The sequence below is a fragment of the Python bivittatus genome, unplaced genomic scaffold, assembly GCF_059951505.1.
Source record: "Python bivittatus isolate LINGU-HERP-01145 unplaced genomic scaffold, Pbiv_v1 ctg000480_np1212, whole genome shotgun sequence".
Lineage (NCBI taxonomy): Eukaryota > Metazoa > Chordata > Lepidosauria > Squamata > Pythonidae > Python > Python bivittatus.
This window is the reverse complement of record NW_028277075.1, coordinates 59,513,245-59,537,431: the sequence shown is the minus strand read 5'-3', so window position 1 is coordinate 59,537,431 and position 24,187 is coordinate 59,513,245. Positions and strand designations below refer to the sequence as shown.

General features: G+C 37.8%; 1 protein-coding gene across 2 annotated transcripts; it reads left to right on the top strand.

The window, feature by feature from the left end:
* Window positions 1-322: 322 nt before the first annotated feature.
* On the top strand, window positions 323-19,181 carry SPTY2D1 (SPT2 chromatin protein domain containing 1). 2 transcript variants are annotated; one of them, XR_015797106.1, is made up of 6 exons: window positions 323-518; window positions 8,810-8,924; window positions 9,697-11,145; window positions 11,807-11,986; window positions 13,097-13,174; window positions 14,990-15,039. XR_015797106.1 is itself a non-coding variant. In XM_007443110.3 (6 exons), exons 1-6 carry the CDS (start codon window positions 459-461, stop codon window positions 15,084-15,086), a joined length of 1,959 nt encoding a protein of 652 aa, XP_007443172.1. In that variant the 5' UTR covers window positions 325-458; the 3' UTR covers window positions 15,087-19,181. The 2 variants fall into 2 exon arrangements, 1 of the variants encoding a protein (XP_007443172.1); XM_007443110.3 differs by having other exon boundaries at window positions 325-518; window positions 11,807-11,966; window positions 14,990-19,181.
* The last annotated feature ends 5,006 nt before the right edge of the window (window positions 19,182-24,187 follow it).

Sequence of the window (24,187 nt, the reverse complement as noted above, 5' to 3'; positions counted from 1 at the left end):
CAGCATCAGCACGTACAGCAACAGCCCGGCCCCCAACAAAAACCCAGAGAATCCCGCTCCCCACCGCGAGAAACAGAGCGAACTGGACGCTCAGAGCGGAGAGCCCAGGCATCCTCACCGCTGCACGCGGGACCTGCCCCTCCGGCGGCCCCTATAAAAAGCTCGCTCACGTGACGTACAGGGACACATTTTTCCGGGAAGGGGAGCGTGCGTGCGTGCGTGCTCCCGTATGGCGTGAGTGACGGAAATGACGTTTGTCTAAAAAAAACTCGGTCGAAGACTCCGAGGTGATATAAAGAGTAGGGAGAGTGGCCTGGGGGCCGGAAGTGAGGGTGAGGAGGGGCGTTGCGAGCAACTTTTTCGTCAGCTGGGCGAGGAGCGAGTCTGAGGAGAGGCGAGTTGAGGAGTGCTCCTCGCCGGCCCGAGCGCCTTGCGGGGAAAGGGCTGCGGAGCCCACCATGGACTTCCGCGAAATCCTCATGAGGGCCTCGGAACAGCAGGGGCTGAGCGCCGTACCGGTGAGAGGGAAGGAAGGAGGGAGGGAGGTGGAGAGGGGAATGCGGAGGGCTGGGATTGACGTGGACTCCAGCTGTTGCCCGACGCGCTGGCCCTTTCTGGACGCGCTGGCCCTTCACCTAGGTAGCCCTGGTCCAGAGCATTGAAAGGGTTACTCGCCGTCCCTCACTGTAGCCTGTCCGCCCAAGCTTTGCAGTATGATTACAGACCAGACCGTCATCTGCTGCTCATTCAGCTGCTGGCAGCTTGTTTGGCGAGTTGTCTGGAGGAAGTATCCAGAAGATATTTTTCCCCTCGGATCTCGAGATCCTGAGAGAGTCCTACAACCAGCAGTGCTCTTTTCAGCCCCAGAGAGCTGTGTTCAGGGCGATGGTGGGATGTTAATGAAATGAAAACGAACTTCCTCCCGAATACGCACATACTTTGGATTTCAGAAGTCTTTATCCGCCTTTTCCCACTGTTTTACAAACAAAATTATTCATAAAAAGTATTTTTGTCAGCTGAAGAAATATTAGATTTTTTTGAATTGGCTTCAGAAATACATTTGTTGCCAACTAGAGAGATACTGGATTTCTTGAATTGGCTTCAGGAATACGTTTGGAAGGAGGGAGAGAAAATTAAATAAGAAACGGTAGTAAAGGGCCTAGTCACAAGAGAGCATTTATTTTTCTGCCTTAATTGCACTTGAGCTAAGTGTATTTGATGCAAAATTTCTTTACTCCATCTGAGTTAAATATATGGTATATTCAGTTATACTAAATGGAGTACATAACGACTAATAATCAGGCAATCTTTCTATATTCTTCCAAACTTTAATTGCCTTTATATGCATGTACATGTTTACTACACTTAGCTGAATTACAGCCCTGAAACTCAAGATATTCTAGCATATGGTAATCAAGTTGTGACTCTCTTTATCATTTGGCTTACAAATGTATGGTTATGTTACGGAATTCCTTCATCTATAGCATTCAGGGCACAAACCAGTATTAGGATATGTTGGATTTTTCCTTTAAAAAAACAGGATCCAGTGGGTGGAACTAAGTAGCCTTCTATACCTCTGCTACCAAAACAATGAACAACGAATGCCATATTCAGCTTCAGCTAGAAAGTTTTAGTGGTTTTGTTGAGGTGTTCTGAGAAAGGCTGTGTCTGGAGTTCAGTTGAGATTGCCCATTTTATGACTAAAATTCTATCATTTTAGTCTCAGGTTAATAATCAGCTATATATATTAAAGTGATTTATGGGGAAAACATAGAATGGGATGAAGAACATGCTTCTTTTTACAGTAGTATATAATTCCTTTGATTCTCCTAAACTCACTTTTTCATTAAAGCTTTGCTTATAACTCCTTTGTTGCAATGTCTTTAATAGAAATATGAAATGGTCCTGTTATTGTTACTCATTTTCTAAGCTTTGCCTTTGCTCTTTTCTGTTTTTCTTGTTTGTTTCTTAAGACAATTGGCCTACCTTTTAAATATTATCTGCAAAGTATTATAATTGATGTTATATAAACAGAATAAAATATGAATTATTAAGATAGCATGAAATAATGGTTAGGTTCACACATTACACTAAGCCATGGCTTTTTATCATGATTTCTTGAATAAACTACAATAGATGTATATACTGTTAAGCCATAAAGCAAGTCATATTATGGGTTTGCATTTTATAGAATCTAACATTATTAAATTTGCTGTACTTAGGACTACCAAGAGACTTGGTAATGGGGTATCTTGAAGAATATATTGTGATATCCTCCAGGATCAAAAAGAAAGGTCCACATTCAAAGAAACAATCTGCCTCAGATGCCCTGTCCCCAGTCTCCTTGAAAATGTCTGAGAGTCCTATCTTTCAAGTACCAGCTCCTTTGGTAGAAGCAAGATTGGAAAAAGCTTTGGACCTGTGTGGCATAGGGCCAGCTTACTTAAGGGACTGCCTATGACTCACCCCATGGTTTCTGCCCAGCTGGTGTGTGCCTGCAGAGCTGGCATGCTCTGGGACCCTTCTATTAAAAAATGTCATCTATTGGGACCTAGGAAGTGTGCCTTCTCTGTTGTGTAACCCTAACCCTGCCCTTTTGGAACAAGATATCTCCGTAAATCCACATGACTCCCACTCTGTTGACCTTGAAGACCTAGCTGTTTTCACAGGCCCTGGGGTAAGACAGATGAGGCCCCTGGGGCATGTTTTGTTTTTTTGCTTTCTGTTTGTATTTTGTGCCTGGATACCATCTTGTTTTTGGTTTGTATTGGTTTTTATGTTGCTATTTGTGAACTGCCCAGAGTCAGTGGGATTCAGGTAGTGTCCAAATTGAATTAAGTAAATAAGGAAAATTCAAATACCTTCAGTTTTAAAGGGGGAAGTGGGAATGTACATCTGTGCTGAAACTGGCCTACATAGTTTTTCTCCCATGGGTTGCAGTGGGAGAGAAATAATAAAAGTAGAACAGGAAAAGAGGGAAAGAAACCCTCTATTCTCTCTTTCCCAGTTGCCCACATGAGTCTAATAAGTCTTTGGATACAGTAGTTTATCAACAGAATTCTTCATAGGAGCCAGCGTAATTGTTCTCTCAATGTTGTAAATTGTTTTGAAGCAAGATAATGCACTATATGCAAAAGTGGTTTAGTAAATGGTAAAACCAAGGGTTTATTCTCACTTAATCATATTCGTTAGAATAAACAAGCTTGTCCATCCATTTAAAATATGTATTGTACTTGGTTCCAGTGCCTTTTTATTCTTTTACATAGTAATGATCTGGGATTAAGGAAGTAGAGTTTAGTTATGGATAGAACCTAAATAGAATCATACCACTTTTGAGGCTCTCCTGTTGGAGGTTTTCAGGAATTGGACAGAATGCTGGCAATGGGCCAGCAAGTAGAACTGAGGATGGAGATAAGTTTGCAGCCTTCCTTTCCTACCTAGATTGGAAAGTTATTAACTTAGAATAGCTGAAGCAGTGGTCTAAATATTTCATGAGTCTGGAGCATATTAGGGGGCTTTGGACCTGATTTCTGTCTTCCCATTCAAGCTATGATTTCTGACCATCTCTTAATTTTATAGCTCTAGAGGTTGGGGAGTGGAAGGATGATGTTTCTGCAGAAGTGGCCTGGGGTTGGAGGGGATTGATGAGATCTTTCTCTTTCCTCTGGTGGAGACACACTATTTTTTAGCCTTGGGATACTCTCCTGGGGCAAAGTATTGCAACATAAAGGAACTTCAAATGCTTTACAAACTAAGCAGTATAATAGTAATTTAAAAGTCATAGTATAGTCTGATACATTTCAACTAGACTCTCCTGGGATTTGTGAATTTTCTGCCTTTTAAAATGTAATATAAATATAGAGTTGTGAGGTTTTTGTTGAAACTGTTAGCAAAATTATGGAAAACAAATAAGATACTTTAGGCTCAGTCCAATGCATGGAGGGATTCTGTAAGACAGCAGAAGACAATATGGTGGCCTTCCAAATAATTTGAACTACAAATGTTTTAATGTTTGCCGTACACTAACTAGCTACAGTTTTTTGGTGGCTGCTGTTCAAAACATGTGGAGGTCATAAAGTTATTTTCCTCTGCCAAAGAGGAATAAAAGAACTCCACTTGTCTAGTTTTCTCATAGTATATAAAGGTGAAGTCATTTTGCCAGGTTTTAAAGGGAATTGGAAGCCTTTATTTTTGTTTTGTCAAGCACTTTTGTATTATCCTTCCTTGACTGTATGGGGAAGTGTACATTGGATGAAGATTTTAGAGTAAATGTCATAGTGGTGGTTGCTCCATTACACGTCTTGAGGAAGAAGGAAATCAGAGCTTTTCTGGATCCTTTGAGAGACTGCCTCTCAGTAGAGTGGATTATGCCAAAGATGTATTTGTTTTCTATGAGTAAGAAATGTTATGAAGAAAAATGTATTATAATTTCTGTAGCCCATAGTCTGCTTGAAATCCTACAGCAAGAAAATATAACTTTTTCAGTTTGGTCAGTTGTCTTCACTTTGTGTTTTTATTGACTATGAGGCTACCTATTTTCTCCAAAATTCAGTGAATGGCTACTACAATTTCTTTAACTAATACAGTAAAGATTATGTATTACAAAAATAAGCAAATGTGTATTTCAAATCTTTTTACAACTCCTGTCATACTTAGCCATTGAAACTTTTGCCAAGGGTTGATAAAACAAATGTATATATTTAGAATATTTGTGTAGTACTTTTCAGCAAAAGGTCCAAAACATCTGAAGAGCACCAGGTTGCCTACCTCTACTATCTTAGTATCATAAATATAATTCATTTCATTCAATTTTTTAAAAAATCCCAGACTTTACTCACACTCCACTTCCATTAAGATTTTCAGGATTTTAGTCTCTGACAAATTCCATATCAAAGAACTGAACAGGAAATATAGTCTCAGTAGTCTTAGCTCAGTCACCTAAAACTTTATTCAGTGTGCATAGCCATTACAGGTTTAAAAATAGCTTCTGTAACTATCCATATACCCCAAAAAACCATTATTATATCTGATCATCAGTTTCTGTGGAATTACATGGGAGTTTGTTTCCATCGATACCATCAAGTTATGTAAATAATGTATCTTTCACATTTCTTTGAACAATTCATTTGTAGCTCTCTATTAATTAAATGTCTTTGGGAGGATTGAGAATTTAATCCCTCCTGCAAGTTTGAAATAGAGCACTATGACTTACTGTCTTTGAGTCTTCCCGGATACAAAATACATTTCAGCATATGCTAAATAAAATACTACTCTGAGATTCAACAGAGGATGTATATGTAAAAAGGCATTCCTTTTTTTAAACTCATTGTCAGCAAAACATATATTTTGTCTCTACATTCCCAGTATGAATTGAGCAAGATTTCTTCAAAGGGTTAATGGGGAAATAAATCCAATAAAAATGCAATTAATTAAAACCTATTCTTAAGGTACTGATAAAGAAGGCTCCACATTTTAATATGGAGCATTCATTAAAATTTGAGCTTTAATGTCGATTTTAGATGTTGCATTCTTCTTGCAGGATAGCAATGTTGGTGGATTTTTTTTCCCCAAATATCAGACAGCATGGGCTGGATCCAAAGCTTCCTTTTCTTTGTTGGAGAGAAGTACTTTTCCAATAGAAAATTTTCTTCAACTGAAAGGAAACTCGTTTCATAGCTATGGGAACCATCTCATTAATTTTATAATCATGAATAGAATTCTATAAAATGTATGTGTTATATTGGAGGCCAATTTGAAAAATTATTAAGAAATAAGAAAAAGAGTTTGAAGTTGTTCTGCTTTCTAAGAAAGGTATGTTAGATGATAACTGTATTTGATAATTTATATAAGCAAAAACAATAATAGTATTGCATCATGTGTCACTAAAATTGTCGACCTATTCATTTCTCTTGGGAAAAGCTTCTAAGAAATAATTAGCTGTTTTTATACTGAAGCAGTTAGTAGACTAGTACTGTTTTACTGATAGTTCAGTAATAATAGTTCAGCTGTTACTACAGATATCTCAGGATTTAATATATACTACATAGGTGTGTTTGTTAAGTATATTTTAAAAATAGTCCTTGTTATATAATAATCATATACTGTACAGCCTAAGTGAATTAAACTGAGTAAACATATGTAAAAAAAAGTGTTTTAAAGGTTGTGTTGTAATATTGTGGTGCCTCTTTTTATAAAGCAGATTAGAAATCCTGAAATAAGGGCACATTATATTCATGAACAGACTCATTGTAGCTTAGTATGCTTTGATTATTTTGAATATGAAGCTGGCTCAGCCAGGGTTGAGAGCTTTCTTCATTGTATTCAGTTGAATGGCTTATGAAAGATCTGAAACCAGGTGCTATTTTCACTTTTAGTATGGGGAGGATGAAATTTTAAAATATTTCTGCCATGCTTATAAAAAAGGGAATTAATGCTAATTTAATATTGTTAAATTATTTCTGAACCCATATTTTAAGATATGTAGTATGTAATTCAGCTCTTTAAAAAATTTCTAAAAGCATTTGGTATTGATGGGAATGGACATTGGGACTGAATCTGATAGTGAACCTGAGTATGTGGAAGTTGTACCTGCATATGAAGACATGGGTGGGGGGCTGGCATATGAGAATGTGCACATCTGTGATAGAAACTGTACTCAGTATTCTTGTCAAGAGTGATGTATTCCTTCCATAGTTACGTGCTTTATGACTTCCTTGTAACCCCCTTGCTTGTTTTTGTAATCTTTAAGCTTTAAATATAGCTATATTATTTTAATGCTTTCATTGTATCCTTGAAGATAAGAATGGTTGTATGATTTGTGATTTCCTTGATCCTATAGCAGAGATGGGAGAGACCAGCTGTGGTTAGTCTGATAAGGGGCCATGGCTGGGGCAACTGACAGGACATACAAGATCTATATGCCTGTAATGTTATTCAACTGACAGAACAGACAAGATCAGTCTGATAAGGAGTCATGGCTTGGGCAATTGACAGGACAGACAAGATCCATAAGGCTGTAATGTTATTATCCTGATAGGGTAAGGGGAAGAGAGTTGGGGTTAAGATAAGTTTAAGATGGATAATGAGTAATAATTAATGTATAGCCGGAAGGATTTCCATCTTGGGTTGAAGTCACCATGACCTGGTGAAACAGATGTTTGTAAGAAGTTAACCGGTTTCTTTGTTTAAGCCGTCACATGGATTCTACGAAAAAAAAGTATATAAGCTATGTAAAATCTGTAATCAGGACTCCCTCCTTTCACTGAGAGTCTCCAATTTATTTAGAGCTCTAAAATAAGTGGATAAAAAGTCTGATTTTCGTCTTGGTGTTCTGTTCATCTCGCACCAAGTCCTGAACCTGGTAATTAGGGTCAGTTGGCTGGACCCAAACAGTATTTTTGCTCATTTTATCTCTGTACTGGTACTTTGTAATAACAGCAGTATATAATTTGCACTTTGCTGCAACGTTCAGCTATGTAGTTGTCATCCAGTGCTATGGAAAAAGAGAGAATCAGTGTTTCTACTTGTAAAAACCTATCAAGAAAGCCCAATCTATGTGTTTCCCACTAAAGGTAGATTTTTGGATATCACTTTATAAAGTTGTAGTTTGCAGATTAGATATTGCAATTCTGGTACTTCTGTAGTTATGTCACTTATTACTTAGTTTCCACAAACTACTGCTATGCACATTTATATGGGGTTGGTTCTACTTAGATTTTTCAGATGTATCCTAAACTTCTTCTCACTTTCTACCAATTTTCAGGCTTGATTTATGCACAAACTGTGCCTTGAATTACCCATAGTTTTCTGAGTACTTTCAAAGTATCAAATGATGATTTACCAAAAAATAGAGTAAGGTATTTTTTCATCCATTCCTTTGCATATCAATAAAAGGTGGGAGGTTTATATGAGACTATGGGTTATGAGTGCTCATTGTGCCAAACTGATTTGAACTTAATCTACCCAATATTAGGAAGTAAGTTGAGAGATCAATATGCCTAAGATTTAAGTCTAAAACAATAGATGCCCTGTCATTGTAGGGCTAAGCACATCCAAGAAAGCCATTGTTTATTTTTAAATGATTCTTTTAATGTTTTAAATAATCTTCAATTGTTCTAACGTAATTTTAGTAAAACATTATTTAGCACCACAGCATTTTGTCAGTCAGATGCAGTTGTTGCCCCAAACAATGGGGAGGGGGATATCTTATTGAAATATCATATTTTGAACTACAGCACAGAAAAGCTTGCACTTTATAACCTTTCACCAGCAGAAATTGTACCTGCACAAGTGTTTTTCTTATTTGATTCTTCTCTACTACTTCATTTCCCAAATGTCTCATTTTTGGTTTGAACATTCAGAAAAACTTGTTTGAAAGAGCTGTGAGTGGTGCTTCTTTTTCATTGTGTTTGATCCTTTTAAGGGATCTTTCTTCCCCTTCTTGATAAGATCCCAAACCCTATAGAAAGGAACTCAGTCATTTGTATTAGTTACATTCAAATAGAAATAATATCCCTACTTATTTGTCATCTTATGATACATTTCTTTCTGGTTTACCTTACTGCGTTGTCTTTGAAAATCTCTTAGATTCCATATAAAGAAGGTGAGATAAACAGATCTGGATCTAATTTTTCTTTGGTTAGTCTATACATCACATGTGTACTGTGTTTTTTTCTTAATAAAGTTATTTTTACTCAAACACTTGAGGAAATCTTTGCACGCTGCTAATCCTCTTGGACATATCTGAAATCAGTTGCTCAGTCAGCTCATATTTGTTACTCATTTATGTGAAACTTTTTTTTCTTTGCAGAAAAGATACAGTTTGGCGGTTGGCCCTCCCAAAAAGGACCCAAAAGTTAAAGGTGTTCAGTCTGCAGCTGTGCAAGCCTTTCTCAAAAGGCAAGAAGAGGAACAGAAGAAAAAGGGTATCATTCAATATTTTTCTTCCCATATAGAGACTATTATTAGTTATTCTTGAAAATAACTTTTTTCTGCCTTCCTTTTGAAGACTGTTGCCATGCTTCCCTTACTCTTGGATATTCAGTGTCATCCTGAGTCAGACAAAAGCAGCAGCAAAACTGACATTTTTAATTGTTTCAGTTTTACATCTGTATACAAGTAATTAGAAGTTAGTTTCATGCAGGCTGATAAGTAGTTTTGATATTGTACAGTTAAAAGCAAAAAAAGCTATTTTAAAAGAAGAAGAATACTGATTTTCTTTTACAATCTTACAAACAGCTACTTGCTAAGAGCAGCAGGTCCTCCCATGTCTTATCACAAAACTGTTCTTTAATAGTCCTCTCAGTTTCAATAGAGTGAGAAGTTCCTCCCTAATTGAAACCCATGCCTCTTGGGCATGCTGCACAGGTTTTTTGGTTGCCAGCCCTCTTACCGTTAAAATCTGTGGTGTTATTTCCCACTGTATGCTTTTAAACTGAATCTGCATTGTGATACGTCAGATCAGTGTTTCTAAACCTTAGCAACTTAAAGACGTGTGGACTTCAACTCCCAGAATTCCCTTAGGGAATTCTGGGAATTGACGTCCACACATCTTCAAGTTGTCAAGGTTGAGAAACACTGCTTTAGGTAATATATAGTTAGAATGTAAATTCTTAGCCTGAGCTCTATAGAATCTGCAGCTTATATATTTCAAAATACAGAGCCTTTTTGATATACTAAAGCTTTCCTTATTTATAGTTCTTATGGAAAAAAGAAGAAAAGAAGAACTGCTGGCTAAGCGTGTGGAACTGAAACATGACCGAAAAGCCAGAGCTATGGCTTCACGGACAAAGGACAATTTTTGTGGCTATAATGGCATTCCTATTGAGGAGAAGCCTAGAAAGAGGCAAAGTCATGAAAATAGATCTGGTGGAAGCACAGAATGCAGGACACATGATGAAATGAATCAAGTAGCTTATGATCAGTCAGAATCTGAGCAAGAATCAGAAGAGTATGAAGAAAAACCATCCAAATTTTCAGAAAAACCAAAGGTGCTGCCCAAAAGTGCAACTCCAGCAATGAATTTTAGTGATCTTTTAAAACTGGCTGAAAAAAAACAGTATGAACCAGTTGAAATAAAAGTTGTAAAAAAGACTGAAGAAAGACCAATGACCGCAGAAGAATTAAGAGAGCGAGACTACTTAGAGAAGAGAAACAGAAAAGGTGTTATACTAAAAGAAAAGAAATCAGAGAAAGAAATGAAACATACGACTGCATCAGGTTCTTCCAAAAAAGAAATTTCACAGAGGGAATTAGTAAATGCTAAATTTAGCAAGCATTCAACAGACAAACCCCCCTTTTCTAAAGGAAGCATTCCCTCACAAAATAATAATGATAAGAAATCCAAAGGACCTGTTTTAAGTGAAAAGCCTTCAAAATTGGTGTCTTGTTCCAAACCAAGCCACACTGAAAAAACAAAATCTGCACCCAAAGGGTCTTTTAAAAGCTCTCCTAACAATAATCATATTAAACCTGCACCCAGTGGAGGAGGAAAAACTGGATCTAAGTCCCATGCTGTAGTCTTGAAAACAGCTGCAAATGGAACTCTCAGACAATCATCTAGTAAAGAACCTAGTCTGAAAAAAAATAGCACCCATGCAAAATCAATTAGTGTTGCTTCTACCCAGCAAGAAAATTATAAAAATTCCAGTTCTAGGCAAGCAAGCAACAATTCAGTTACAGGAGGACCTGTTGCACGATCAAAGAGCAGCTTGAATACAGGCCCCGGGCAGCCAAGCAGAAGTTTGATTACTGGGCATGGATCACATGGCATGGGACCCAGGAGGTCAGAAAACAGCTCAGGACAAGGACAGCAAAGCACTAGCTCAAGCACAGGACCTAGACTTGCCGGCAGTAGTTTAAGCATGGGATCCGGTCGACCAACCACCACTTCAGGACCAGTATGTTTAGGCAGTGGCCAAAGTGTAGGACCTGGTCGGCCAAATGCCAGCATAAACACTGGACTGGGAAGGGGTAGCAGCTCAGGGCCAGGTCGGCCTGGTACGACTTCAGCTGGAACTCTAAGGCCAAAGTGCACTGTTGTATCAGAAACAATCTCATCCAAAAATCTGGTTCCAAGACAGGTTAATGCTCAGATGAATGGAATGAGGCCATTTCTTAATCAAAGACCTGGGATTACCCCACAAGGTATTTTGAAAGCTGGTGTTTCTGAGTATGTATGTATGTATGTATGTATGTATGTATGTATGGATGGATGGATGGATGGCTTCAATGCAACTGTTTGAAATTGCATCCTCAAAAATATTCTGCCCTACAAAATAAGGAATCTCTGACCCAGTGTTTTTCAAACTTGACAACTTTAAGATGCTGGATAGGGAATTCTGGGAGTTAAAGTCCACACATCTTAAAGTTGTCAAGTTTGAAAAACACTGATCTAGCCTTATGCAACTTGACTTGTATGTAAATTCTGCTGACTTCAATAAGAGTTCAGAATGGGTGCTTCTGAACCATAAGACAGACTGTTGCTGCATGCCAGAGGCACCTACTCTGAAGCCACAAGAGCCTTTCCACATGTGTTGGGGCAGTTCCCAGGTTGGGTGCTACAGTACAGGCAGCAGGGGATCCTGCTGCATGCAGCAGAAACAGCAGGCCCTCAACCTCATTGGCACATGGGAGAGCAGCCAGTGTGCTTTAGGGTTTCCCAGGCTGCACAGCTGCAACAGAAGTAAAGGGCAATTTTCTCATTCCCATCCTCTGTCACAGGTGTGGGGGGTGGTTTTCCCTGCAGGTAGGCAGTTTATGAGTAGTTGAAAGAGTCTATATATAACGTCTTAAATTTCCACCCTAGGTTTTCCAAGACCATCTCTTCCACCTATTAGCTATAAAAGAAAGTGGGATGATGAAGATGAAGATGATTCTGAAATGGAAGATTTTATTGACGACGAAGGAGAACCTCAAGAAGAGATCTCTAAACATATCAGAGAGATATTTGGTTATGATCGGTCAAAGTGAGAAAATAAGCTTTAACGTAATTTTACTGTTGTATACTTATATGCATCCATAATATTTACATGCATTTCTGTAAATATAGATGAAAAGATTTAAAAGATTTTTGAAAAAACAAAACTCTCAGATTTTTAAATTGATCCATTACACCATTTTGCCTACAACAACCGTATAGGAGAATTGTGTTTCTGCTAAAATTATCAATAGCTCCTATCTATGATGTACTGAGTGAATGCTCATTTTCAAAACTACAAGTCAGACAGAAGGTTTGGGAAATATTATTTGGCTTGCAGTAACTTTAGCAGAAAGGAAAGATTGTTGTACTCTAAGTACAGGTACTTATTTGCTTGCTTTTGGAAAAGCATAGTTAACTACACTGTGGCATAAAGTTGGCTTAGTTTAGCCCTGCAATTATAACGTTAATTGGCATGTTTCTATTTTATTTAAATATGTACCATTCTAGTTCTAAATATGTATTACAATTAATAATAACTGATTAATTAATAAATATTGATTATAAAGGTAGTCCTCGCTTAATGACAATAGGGACCAGAAAATTCATCCTTAAGCAGAGTGGTCATTAAGCAAGGCATGTGACTGAACCCAATTTTACATCATTTTTTGTGGCAGTCATTAAGCGAATCACCATAGTTGTTAAGCAAATCACACAGTCATTAAGTGAATCACATGGTTCCACATTGGTTTTGCTTGCCAGAAGCTGGCTGCAAAAGTCACAAATGGCAATCACATGATCCCAGGACGCTGCAAACGTCATAAGTGCAAGTTGGTTGCCAAGCACCCAGGTTATGATCATGTGACCACTGGGGTGCTGCAATGATTGTAAGTGTGAGGACCAGTTGTAAGTAGCTTTTTCCAGCGCCATTGTAACTTTGAATGGTTGCTAAATGAATGCTCATTAAGCGAGGACTACCTGTATAGCATGATGTCCACTGTTACATAAAGAAAGCCACATATACAACAGGGCTTCCTTTCCCTCTCTTCCCTCTCCTTTCCATTATGTGTGCTCCAAATCTTCTCCCAAGAACCCTACAGTTCAAGAAATTTCAGTATTGTGCAATGCAAAATAATTCTGCTAGATAAATATCATTGCATTTAATTTCATTATTTTCAGATACAAAGATGAAAGTGACTATGCCTTACGTTACATGGAAAGTAGCTGGAAAGAACAACAGAAAGAGGAAGCCAGAAGGTAAAGATTAAAAGTGTCTAATTCACACTTACATTTTTTAAAATCCTGCATTGAAAATGAAAACTTCAGTTAAAATGATTCTAAATACTAATCAGCTTAACTGATTTTTTCATATCTTGTTAGGTAAAATGTAGAGCTTCAATGCCAAGACAGTAATTACAAGATGTTCTTCATTTTACAGATCAATAATAACTTTTCATCAGCTAATATAAGATTACATAAGAGTGGCAGTCTCCTTTGTCGCTTTCGTCCAATCCGTCTACCTTTACCATTGTTCTGCTGCTTGTTCACTCGTTTCTGCCACATTTCACCTTCCTCAGCCCACCCATCTGATTTCCTCTCTGCCCTTTCTTGCCATCTGCCACCCCTCCTCCTCTCTTCTGCTACTGCAGCCTGTCTTCCATCTATCCACCTCATCATCCCATCCTGCTTTCACCAACAAGAAATAAGGAGTATTGTGGCAATTCTGTACCGGCAGAAAGCGATCACTCCTTTCAAACTCCTTTCCCTTACTGATTTAGCTGCTTCCTACTTCTTGTTCCTGTTGGTAGATGCTCTGGTATTTGCTTTCAGAGGAAAGCAAGAAATAGGAAGAAACTGCAGAATGAAGGGAAATAGAGTAAATAGCAGTGCCTCTGCCTACCTTGTCAGTGTGTTCCTCCTCCTAGAGCAAAAGATCCTCATATGCACATTCAGTCACCTGATCAAAATATCAGTCATGAAACACTGATATTTCACAATCATAAGAAGAAATGGAGGTTACGTTCACAAATGAGTGGACTAGACTTCCGATCTCCTTCCCAGTAACATTAGTTGCAAGTCTTTGGTTTGCTGTTGTAGGGACACAGATGTCTGCAAGTAGTAGTTGTGGGTGAGGGAACGTCCCTTGTTCAGAATGTGTGAAAGTTCTATGCATGTAGCATGGGAAACTTATTGTGAAATTAAATACATCACTCCTTATTTTAATTTCTACCACTCCACCCATTTTGTGATACAGTCCTCACCATAGTTGCCTACATTTGATATAATACACTGGTGAGCAACCTTTTAGTGTTTGGGATATACATTATTTTTCAACTTTTGAGGCCCATAAGGGATGTAGTGACACAGTGACTTTCTTTGGCCTTTTGGAGGGGTTGGAAAGTGAAGCTTAATGAGGGCACATATTTTGCTCATTATTGTAACAATAAAAAAGGTGAGCAAAGATCAAGGCACCAAATTACCACATTTTTAAATTGAATTTTCATGGTATGATCTGAGTGGGTGGGAGGTGAAGAGGAATCTTTGGGCAGCAAATTACTAAGAGCAGAACAGAAGTGATATCTAGGTCTGTACTAGTAGTAGTAGTAGTAGTAGTACTATACTGCCGTTGCCACTACCCTTAATATTGCTCCATTAGAAAGCAGTCATTTTTAGGTCAGCAGTGTGAACTGCAAATGTAAAAAGAACTGTTCCTCTCTTTTCTGAATATTGTTCTGGCATCAGAATTGTGATATTGTAATAATTATAATTGTAATAATTTATGTAATACATTATTCCCCAATTCATAGATAAGAACCATCTTTTCTATCTCACTCTTTTTGGTAACTTAATTATATCATATTCAAATACTGGCTCCATTCCAGAAAAAGTAACTTCTTTCAGAATGAAAAAAAACTTATTCAGACATGCAGGCAAACTAGCAATCATAGTAAAAAAGAGTTGTTGCTTGGAATTCATTTTGGTAAAAAAGTTTTGGATCCTATGGTTGGTTTTCAGGTTTGTTTGTTTTTTTTTATTTTTAAATTTTATTGTGACTAAAACTTTATTTTCCAGCTTGAGGCTTGGAATGCAAGAAGATCTAGAAGAGTTGAAACGTGAAGAGGAGGAATTGAAACGCAGGAAGCAAGTGAAGAAGCTGAGAACACATTAACCAATTTGCCACAGCTTTGGTTTTCTGTTACTCTCCTATTTGTTCCAAAGTTTAGCTTTAGTTGTACTTGCATATGAAAAAGTAAGAAATCATGTAGAAGATGGACATGTAGAAATAAGGACTTGGTGCCAGATTTTATTGTGCAATGTTCTGCAGGCCCTGGAGAAGGAAAAGTTGGGATACGATTTTCTTTTTGTGCTTTTCCTCTGCAGCTCAACACCACCTCCCACACTGTTGTGGGAGGCTGGGGTGTTCTCCATGACAGGATGGGAATTGGTTACTGGGACTGTCCCAAAAGGAGAAATTGGAGGAAAATGTTGATCCGTCCTTTTCCTTCATTGGAAAGTTTTTGTTGGAACTCAATTCCTATCATGAACAGGAATGGTTTTCCTGTGTTCCACAGAGAGGCAACTCTGGATCCAAAATGATGTTCTTTAGTTTGGCACTCAAATACTGACCTTTAATAACTGCCAAGTTTTCTTTTCTGCAACACAAATAATGCACTAATGGAGGATACTAGTTGGAATAAAAAATGCAAATTAATTATACTACCATTTAAAGTAGTTCAAGGATGCCAGCAGACTGCTGATTGACTATGCACTGGCTTGCAACAAGTGGGCCCTAATAACAATACGCCAGTCTGTTTTCATTCTATAAAATAGAAAAATGTTTTTTATCTTTCAAAAGAAGTTTTGTCCTGAGTCAAGATTCTTAAGTCACTTTTTCTGTTCACATAAAGCACAGATTTAAAAATGTAGCTGCTAATGATGTTGAAAGCAATATTAACATTTTCTGATTCCTGTTTGACAAGATTATGTGAAAAACTAATGTTATGAAGCTTTGACATCACAGGCTGGTAGAAAGATTCTGTTCCCTGCAAATAACTCTCATGGAATTAATACATAGCAAGAAACAGTATGAAGAAATGAGGCAGCAGCAGCGTGCCCGCCAATGTGAATCTCCTTCTACCCCCTTGAAAAGAGGTGTTGCTGACACTCAACACAGGGCTATTTCTCCCCACTCTTGAATTCAGAACCCCTTCTAGTTCTGTGTGCATCGGGTTGAAGTATCACTGAAAATCCAGTCTGCTAATTATTTTCTCTCTTGCAGGGTAGAAAATTAATATGGTCTATTAGTGGCATTCAGACATTATTTTCATTAAAAAATGGGACCAAATGATTTGTTGCATCCTTGGGGCTGAAACTTCATTGCCAGTCATCATAATAAATCATCTTGGAAAAGACTAATTTGCAATGGTTTATAAATCACTTCTATGCCTTTGATTTAATTATGTTTTGAAAACTTTTTTTTAAGTATTTAGGTTTCTTAGGTTAAATGCATGCTCTATAAAAACTGCAAAGCCTGCCAGTATGTATTGCAGCAAGTTTATTTCTGTATTCATTCAGATGCAATCTATGTTCCAGTAGATATAAGCATCTTTATAGTTGCTTCATGTAACTGCTTAACAAGATTGCTGAAAAGATTTTCAACAGAAAAACAACATTTTATGGTTTGCCAAGTGGCTGTTTTGCCTTTTTAAAAACTTTGGTTACACACTGATTTCAAGGTATGCACAATAACAAAGATGTTCATTTCATGCTTGCCGGAGATATTCAGATCATTCTGTTCTATAAAAACTGTGCTGTGGAGTTTCAGTTCAATATTTGAATATCCAGTTCAATAATTTTTTAATCCATAAAGAATTTACAGAAAATGCTGTCACTGAAAATAAAAATAGTCTAAATAGTTCTTAAAACACATCATGCAACCCTACCAAGAACATTTCTTCTGAAAGTTAAGCCTATTAGATTACACACAGAGTTGCACGTAGAATATTCTGGCAGAGAATGTACTAAAGAATAATCACATAGAGATAAAATCTTTATAAGTATCAGGAAAGAATGAATTTAGCAATTGAATTAAAATATGACAAAGTAGAGGTCAAACATCAGAATTAATATAAAGAAAATAATGGATATTTTTGTTTATAAAACCATTATTTTCTCAATTCAGTAAGGCATTGTATTTGATGAAATGAAATAGCTTAGCAATTGCTATAATTAGCATGCAGAACAGGAGTTCTTAATTTAAGGTTTACTGTGATCACTAGTGCTATTTTTACAGAACTGTATATGTATTATAAAAAACTATTTTGTGCAGATGCACTCGTGTATCTTTTTATCCAAGGTAATGACTGTTGGAAACATGACCAAGTTACTGTTCATTTTATAATTTGAATGTGGAAGTATTGAAATCCTCCTCAGCACGTCTTTGATATCTGTGTAGATGATGTCCTCAACCAACCTCTGACTTAGCAAAGAATTTGTAATGACAGATTTGTGTTCAGTTCAGAATTTTGACAAGTCTCCCTAATACACACTGCATGCTTTGACTGCTTCTTGCAAGTTTAATTCAAGACTACTGTATTTTTAAATACCTGGGTGTTATTTGTCATTTAGAAGATAACTGGAAGATAATCTAACTGGAAGATAATCTGTATAGATCTCTTCATTTTTATATAATTTATTGTTTTTAGTAAGTATATTGCTTATTAAAATTTACATTAGATATAGTATGGCAAAGTTATCTTGCATTCCAAAGATAGCTTCTCATACTTGTATGTTCTTTTTAGATAAATTGTCTGTTAGCATTATTTTGCTTTAGGAAAATATTTTTCATTTTTTAAAACTACCATATATAACCACTGAGAGTCATAAGATTGCAGCAGTCTAAAAAACTTGTATTAAAATAAAGAATTGGCTAGTGAATTTGTAAGGGAAGTAGAATACAAAAGGTTTCTCTTAAGATATATAAATATTAAAGCAAAAGAGAACAACTGGCATATGTCATTTTTCATGATATTAAATATTCTCCACCCCTTCCCTAAGCAATGCCCCATGTATTCCCACAATCCACTCTCTCTAGAGATTACTCTCTCATCTCTCCCAACACTGATTCTAGGGGCTACAAAGGGGTTGAATCAGCCCTCCCATTTCAGCTGATAGAAGCTGTTAGCAGGAAGATTTAAATACCATCTGTTCTGTGTGATTTAATAGGTTGTGTTAAGAAAACTCTAGCTTGAACTGCAGATTTTGATCAATGGTTGGAAGATGTGCCTTTTTTTTTTTACATATATAACCTTTCTATGAATGTAGGAAGAAGAAAATATAGAGTTAATTCTGCTGTCAAAGATGCTGTGTTGCAGCTTGATAATATGAAATAAAGTAGTTTTACATCAAGTCCTTCCAGGTCTTGCTTTGCACAACTAGTTAGCGTTTATTAAAATTATTAAGTAAAACTTAAGGGCACTTTGTATTTATGAAGACTTCATTTTACAGTTGTCTTCTATATATTTCAGTTGTACTTACACTTTTTTACAGCAGAAAATTACCCGAAAACAGAGCAATGTGCATCATGAAAAGCCCTAGTAAATAATTTAGATTTGTTCTCTCTAAAGCAGAATCTTTTAAAAATGTATAAAACTTATTTTTTATAAGCTCCCATTTTTTAATCTCACATAACTAGTTATTTGGCTTTTTCATTATGTAACTTTAATTATCTTTATAGATAAAGTGCATTTCTATAATACACAGCAGGAGACCAAAACACTGGAAAGAAAATACAGTCTTAAAGAGACTAAGTAAATAACTTCTGATAACTATGTTTGGATTTCTATTTATTTTGTTGAGTCAGAGTGAAACAATCAAGTGTTAGCATATAACTGAGGATACTTTTAGAGTTTGTCCATCTTATGTTTTTGTTAAGTTTATTATGTTCCAACACAGTGTAACAATTCAGGTAAAAACTGTTAAGCATAACTGTTTTTTCTGGTACAATTAAACTATATGCTTTTGCACCGAATACAGTCTGAAACAAGTTATGTATATAATAAATTGCAGACATTAAATATTGTATTGAAATTTTCGCTGGTTTGCTTTAATTTGTAGCAGATGTTGGGATGCCATTGAGCGTGTTTCTGAAAGACTAATTTCAGAGTACTTCTGAGGAAAAAGATTGGGCCAAAGAACTGTAACACAGTGTAAAATAGCTAATAATGGAATAATAAATGTTTTTACAATGCGCTAACCATATTGATAATAGGTAAAATGTCTAATTCTTCCAGGTGAGCTCTACAAATTGTGACGACTTGCATATTTTTGCACTATTTCCTTACTATGACTTGAGATAATTTTTTCATTTCGTGACTCAGTAAGAGCTTTCACTTGACATTAGCCATATCTGGGTAGAAGGAGGTTTTATTTTTGTGTTTCAGTCAGAACAACCGAATACATTATGGGACCCTTTTGAAAGGGGGGCAGGGTTGTTAGAATTTTCTGAATCTTTTCCAACATCTTCCCACAGAATCTCCTCTGCAATTGCCAGTGTTAAAAAGTGTCGTGAGGCATTTAGGTAGATGAGCTTATTTATTCATAGCCTTTTTAGGCTGCAGAAACAGTTCCCAGTAGGCTGGAATATTTTAGAGATTTAGTAAATAAAGTGAATAGTATTGTAAAGTTTGCATGGTAAAATAATCACTAGTAAAATCAGATTTGTATAATATTGTAAATGCCATTGGAGGTTTAAGTTGCAGGGCATAGAAAACAAGTCTTTTAATTTTAAGAGCAAGTTCAGTGTTCTTACAGAACAAGTGCCAGGGCAGGACTTGCTGTTCATAAAATCCCTGTTGTGCTGTGTGGAGTCAATCACAAAGATCCATGGATTAGGTGATACTCTTGAGGTTATGTCCAGCCATCTTTTACTGTCTGTCCCCCATCTCACCCCCATTTCTTTCTCTCTCTCTCTCTCTCAGCATATCTTTTTTTTTTTCTAGACAGGTTTCCAAATAAAACATCTGGGTAAAAGCCATCCATCATTTTTATTTTTATTTCCCAAGGATGGCTCCGGGGCTTTAAGTAAAGTCTTATTCTTGGAAATAAAGGTTATGTTAGAAGCTAACAGTTTGCTTGGCAGCATCCTAGTTTTCCATTTCATTTTATTTAATTAAGAATTATTAATGTTGTATGGGGAGGGAGACTGGCAGGAAAGAAGTTCTCACAGGCATAGGGATAGGAAGGAACAGGTAACTACAAGAGAACCCAATATGTCCACAATAAATTGTATAAGCAATAAATAAAATATGCATTCCATCATGTCTTATGATTCAACTGTTAAAAGCTGCTTTCTTCTGTTTCCACATCTAAAAACAAGTATGTGGAACAGTTTTTCCCAGTTTACCTTAGGAAATGGGAGTTATGGAAGATTAGTAAGAGCTAGTTGGGCTTCAGTGTCTCCTTTTAATACTAAAATAGTACGTACTCTGGTGGTGAGGCCAGCTACAAATCAGGCAATTCTATTTTGTCCTGTGCGTGGTTTCCAAGAAGTTTTCAGGCTGACTCCTATTAATGCATTGTAATCAAACTCTCGTGGCACTATGTGCCAGACTGATTAAAATATTTTGAAAAATTAAGCACAAAAGAGCTGCTTTGAAAAAGTTAGCTGGTATCATTCCACAGTGAGCACCTGGAAAGTACAATAAAAAAATCAGTTACGCTGTTCATTTTCTTTGTGTGCGCAAATATAAAGTTGTCTATTGTCTGGCTGAGTCTGGATTTGCTGCTTAAATGTCAAAGCTAATTTCAAAAAGGCAGATGCTCCTGAGCAGTTGTGCTGCACTCCTAGGTGGGGACCCAGGAGTAAAAGTATCCACAGCTTCAGCAGAGACCAAGAAATGTACTATTTGCAAGGATAAATAATTTAGATAACTCACAATAGTTCTTTATAGCTTGCAGGTTTTCCAAACATATGCATAACTCAAAAAACAGAGCTTCAAACATAGTCTCATGGCCACCACCTTGACTTGTTTGACCATACCCTGTGGACATCTCTGGAGCAATGAGACAGTAGAACCTGCCTGAAGAGTGGCCCTAGTAAGGCAAATTACATTGTCTTAAAGAGTAACAAGCCAGTGTGGGATTGCTGCCTCTTTCAATCATTCAACTGTGTGGGGGTGGAAGGGCTAGAGATTGTAAATGTGATTGAAAATAATAAATGTGATCAATAAAATAATCATGTCTTGTAGCTCTTGAGTGAAAAGTAGGCACATAGCTCAGATATTGGTGAGCACTTGCTGGGAGCGACCTACAGATAGTCCTCAACTTACAACCATTCATTCAGCAACCATTCAAGTTATGGCAGTGCTGAATGAAGGGACTTACGACCAGTCCCTGAAGTTACAGCTGTTGCAGTGCCCCTGCGGTCATGTGATCAAAATTCAAGCACTTGGCAGCCTGCCCACACTTATGACCGCAGGTGCGCTTCAACTCCCCCCACCCACCCACCTATCTCCCCCTCCACCTATGCCCTTTGGGCTCCCTGCCACCCTGCGCTCCACTGCCCCAGCTGACCTTCACATCTTGCTCCCGCTGCTGACCAAGCATGTTTGACCTGGCCCTTCACAAGGCAGCTGCTGGCCACACAAGGCTTTCTTCCCCAGGTTGCACATGGCAGTTTCCTTGTGAGGCCTGGGAAAGATGGCCAGCGGCTGCCTCACAAAGGGCCAGGGTGGACATGCCTTGTCAGCAACGGGAACAAGAAGACGGCAAAGGTCAACTGGGGCAGCAGGGGCCTCAGAGTGCAGGATGGTGAGGGCAACTGGGGCTGGGGCTGGGCTGGGGTGGCTGCAGCTTTGCACTGCACTGCTGGGCCAGGCTGGGGCTGGGCTTCATGTTGCACTGCGGCTCTGGGACTGCAAGAAGCTCCTGAGACAGAATGCAGCACAAAGCCCAGCCCCAGCCTGGCCCAGCAGCACAGTGCAAAGGGGCTTCTTGGCATGAAGGGCCAGGCTGGGCATTCCTCAGCAGCAACGGGAGCAAGAAAATGGCGAAGTTCAGCTGGGACAGCGGAGTGGAGGGCAGCAAGTGTCTCGGAGTGCAGGGTGACGAAGGCAACTGTGGCTGGGACTGGGCTGGGGTGGCTGCAGCTTCCCGGGGCGGCTGCAGCTTTGTGGCATGTTGCTGGGCTGGGCTGGGCACTGTGAAGGGCTTCATGCTGTGCTGCAGCTCAGGGGCTTCTTGCCCACCCCCAGAGCCACAGTGCGTGAAAAAGCCCCTGAAGCGCAGCATGGCAAGCAGCCCCAGAGCCAGATAGTTTTGGGGCTGCTTGCCATCCCACAAGGCAGGGTGCAGGGCAGCCAAAAGGGCAGAGATCGGGGGGAGATAGGCAAAGGGGAGAAGCTGGAGGCAGTTCCTTACCTTATCGAGAGGGACCGAGCCTGGGATGGCTTGGATTGGGGTGGGTGCTTGGCTAAGGACTGATGGGATTTGCTTAACGACAGCAACAGGGAGTGCCAGAATTGCCGTTGCTGAGCGCTGCAATCACATGATATTGCACTTTACGACTGCAGCACTTAGCAATGGAAATTCCAATCCCAATTGTGGTTCTAAGTTGAGGACTATCTGTAATGGACTTTTGAAATTATTCCTGCCTTCAGATCTGGGTGTGGACACGTGATACTGGATGTTCTGCAATATGCAAATGAAATGCTATGCATGGTTAAGATGTCCCTCTGATTATGCTCTATACTATAAAGCGTTATTTATAAATGGGAAAGGAAAATATTATTTACTGTATTATTCTGTAACCTGATTGCATGCCAGTAGGTACACAAGCAGAAGGCAGGCAGCTTGTATAGCTAATATTTATCTTTGTCTCCTGCCTCTGCAGGTCCCAGGAACCGCTTCCGAATAAAGCCTGGGGATCCAGCAGTATCCAGGGGGCTCAGAAAAGACAAGAAGGTAGTTATGACTGTGCAAACAAAGCCCCACCCCCTTTGTACATGAGTCAATGCCACATGCACATACAAAGGGATGGAACTTTGTATGGTTTTCACACAGGTGCAACCATGATCTTCTAAAAAAAATATTTTTATTACATTGTTATAAATCTTGATACTTAGTACTGTTTCAATACAGTGATGTTTATATGATCTGATTAAAAATTATTAAAATTTTTATATGTTAAAGTTATTTATATGATAGCTTAAAGTATTGAAAATAGAAAAGGAGAGAAAAAAATCTATCAATATTAATTACAGTTTAGGATGTCAATATTACAAGCATAACATTCTTTGCCTTTTTCATCTAAAGTTAAATATAACATCAAAAAAGAACTGCTGCAACTCACATCAAATAATAAAAAAGTATTGATTATATGGTAATAGTTTTGATCTTAAGCTAATTACTTAATATTAAATTCTCCATTGTATTGTTACTTTTGGGGGGGTGGCTCTGAGCCAGTGTTGACTCCTGGTGACTGCCTGGGCAAGTCCTTGCAGTTTTCTTGACAAGTTTTTTCAGAAGTGGTTTGCCCTGGCCTTCTTCCTAGGGCTGAATGGGAGTGACTGGCCCAAGGCCACCCACACAAAGCTGGCTTTGTGCCCAAGGCAGGACTAGAACTCACAGTCTCCCGGTTTCTAGCCTGTTGATAGATAGATAGATAGATAGATAGATAGATAGATAGATAGATAGATAGATAGATAGATAGATAGATAGATAATGTAAATATAAATAATATAAATATACATAAAATTTAACAAAAGTGAAAATACTTTAAAACTTTTTTAAAAAAAATAAGAAAACTAAAAATAATAATAAAGATAAAAATAACTATTGGTTTCTGACTCCCCCCTTTTTATACATTTGCTATTTTGCAGTATTTTTGGACATTCAGGCCGCCTTAGAAGTCAGACTGTAAGTGGTTATATTTACCATGCTGCGTGATATGTTGCATGCATGGGAACCATTCTTGCTCAGATTTAGTTAAACTTCTATTGTGTATATATACTGTTAGTTTTGCCATTGCTGTGTATTCTTCAAGTTGAAGTTCCCAATCCCAATATTGTTGGGATTGTGCCTTTCTTCCAGTGTTGAGCAAAGTTTATTCTCGCTGTTGTAAGCATATATCTCATTAAATTATGATATTTCTTTTGATTTTTTCTGAGATTACACCTAGTAGGAAAAATTGTGGTTTCATTTCAAATTTAAATTCCAAGATTTTCTGCATTATACTATGTATGTCTTTCCAGTATTTTTGAGTTCTTTTAC

Excerpts from the sequence above, each read along its gene's own strand:
- SPTY2D1 (XM_007443110.3), top strand. The coding sequence starts at position 459 with ATGGACTTCCGCGAAATCCTCATGAGGGCCTCGGAACAGCAGGGGCTG. Across the intron at positions 519-8,809 it reads AGGGGCTGAGCGCCGTACCG|AAAAGATACAGTTTGGCGGT; the intron begins GTGAGAGGGAAG and ends TTTTCTTTGCAG. Across the intron at positions 11,967-13,096 it reads TTTGGTTATGATCGGTCAAA|ATACAAAGATGAAAGTGACT; the intron begins GTGAGAAAATAA and ends CATTATTTTCAG.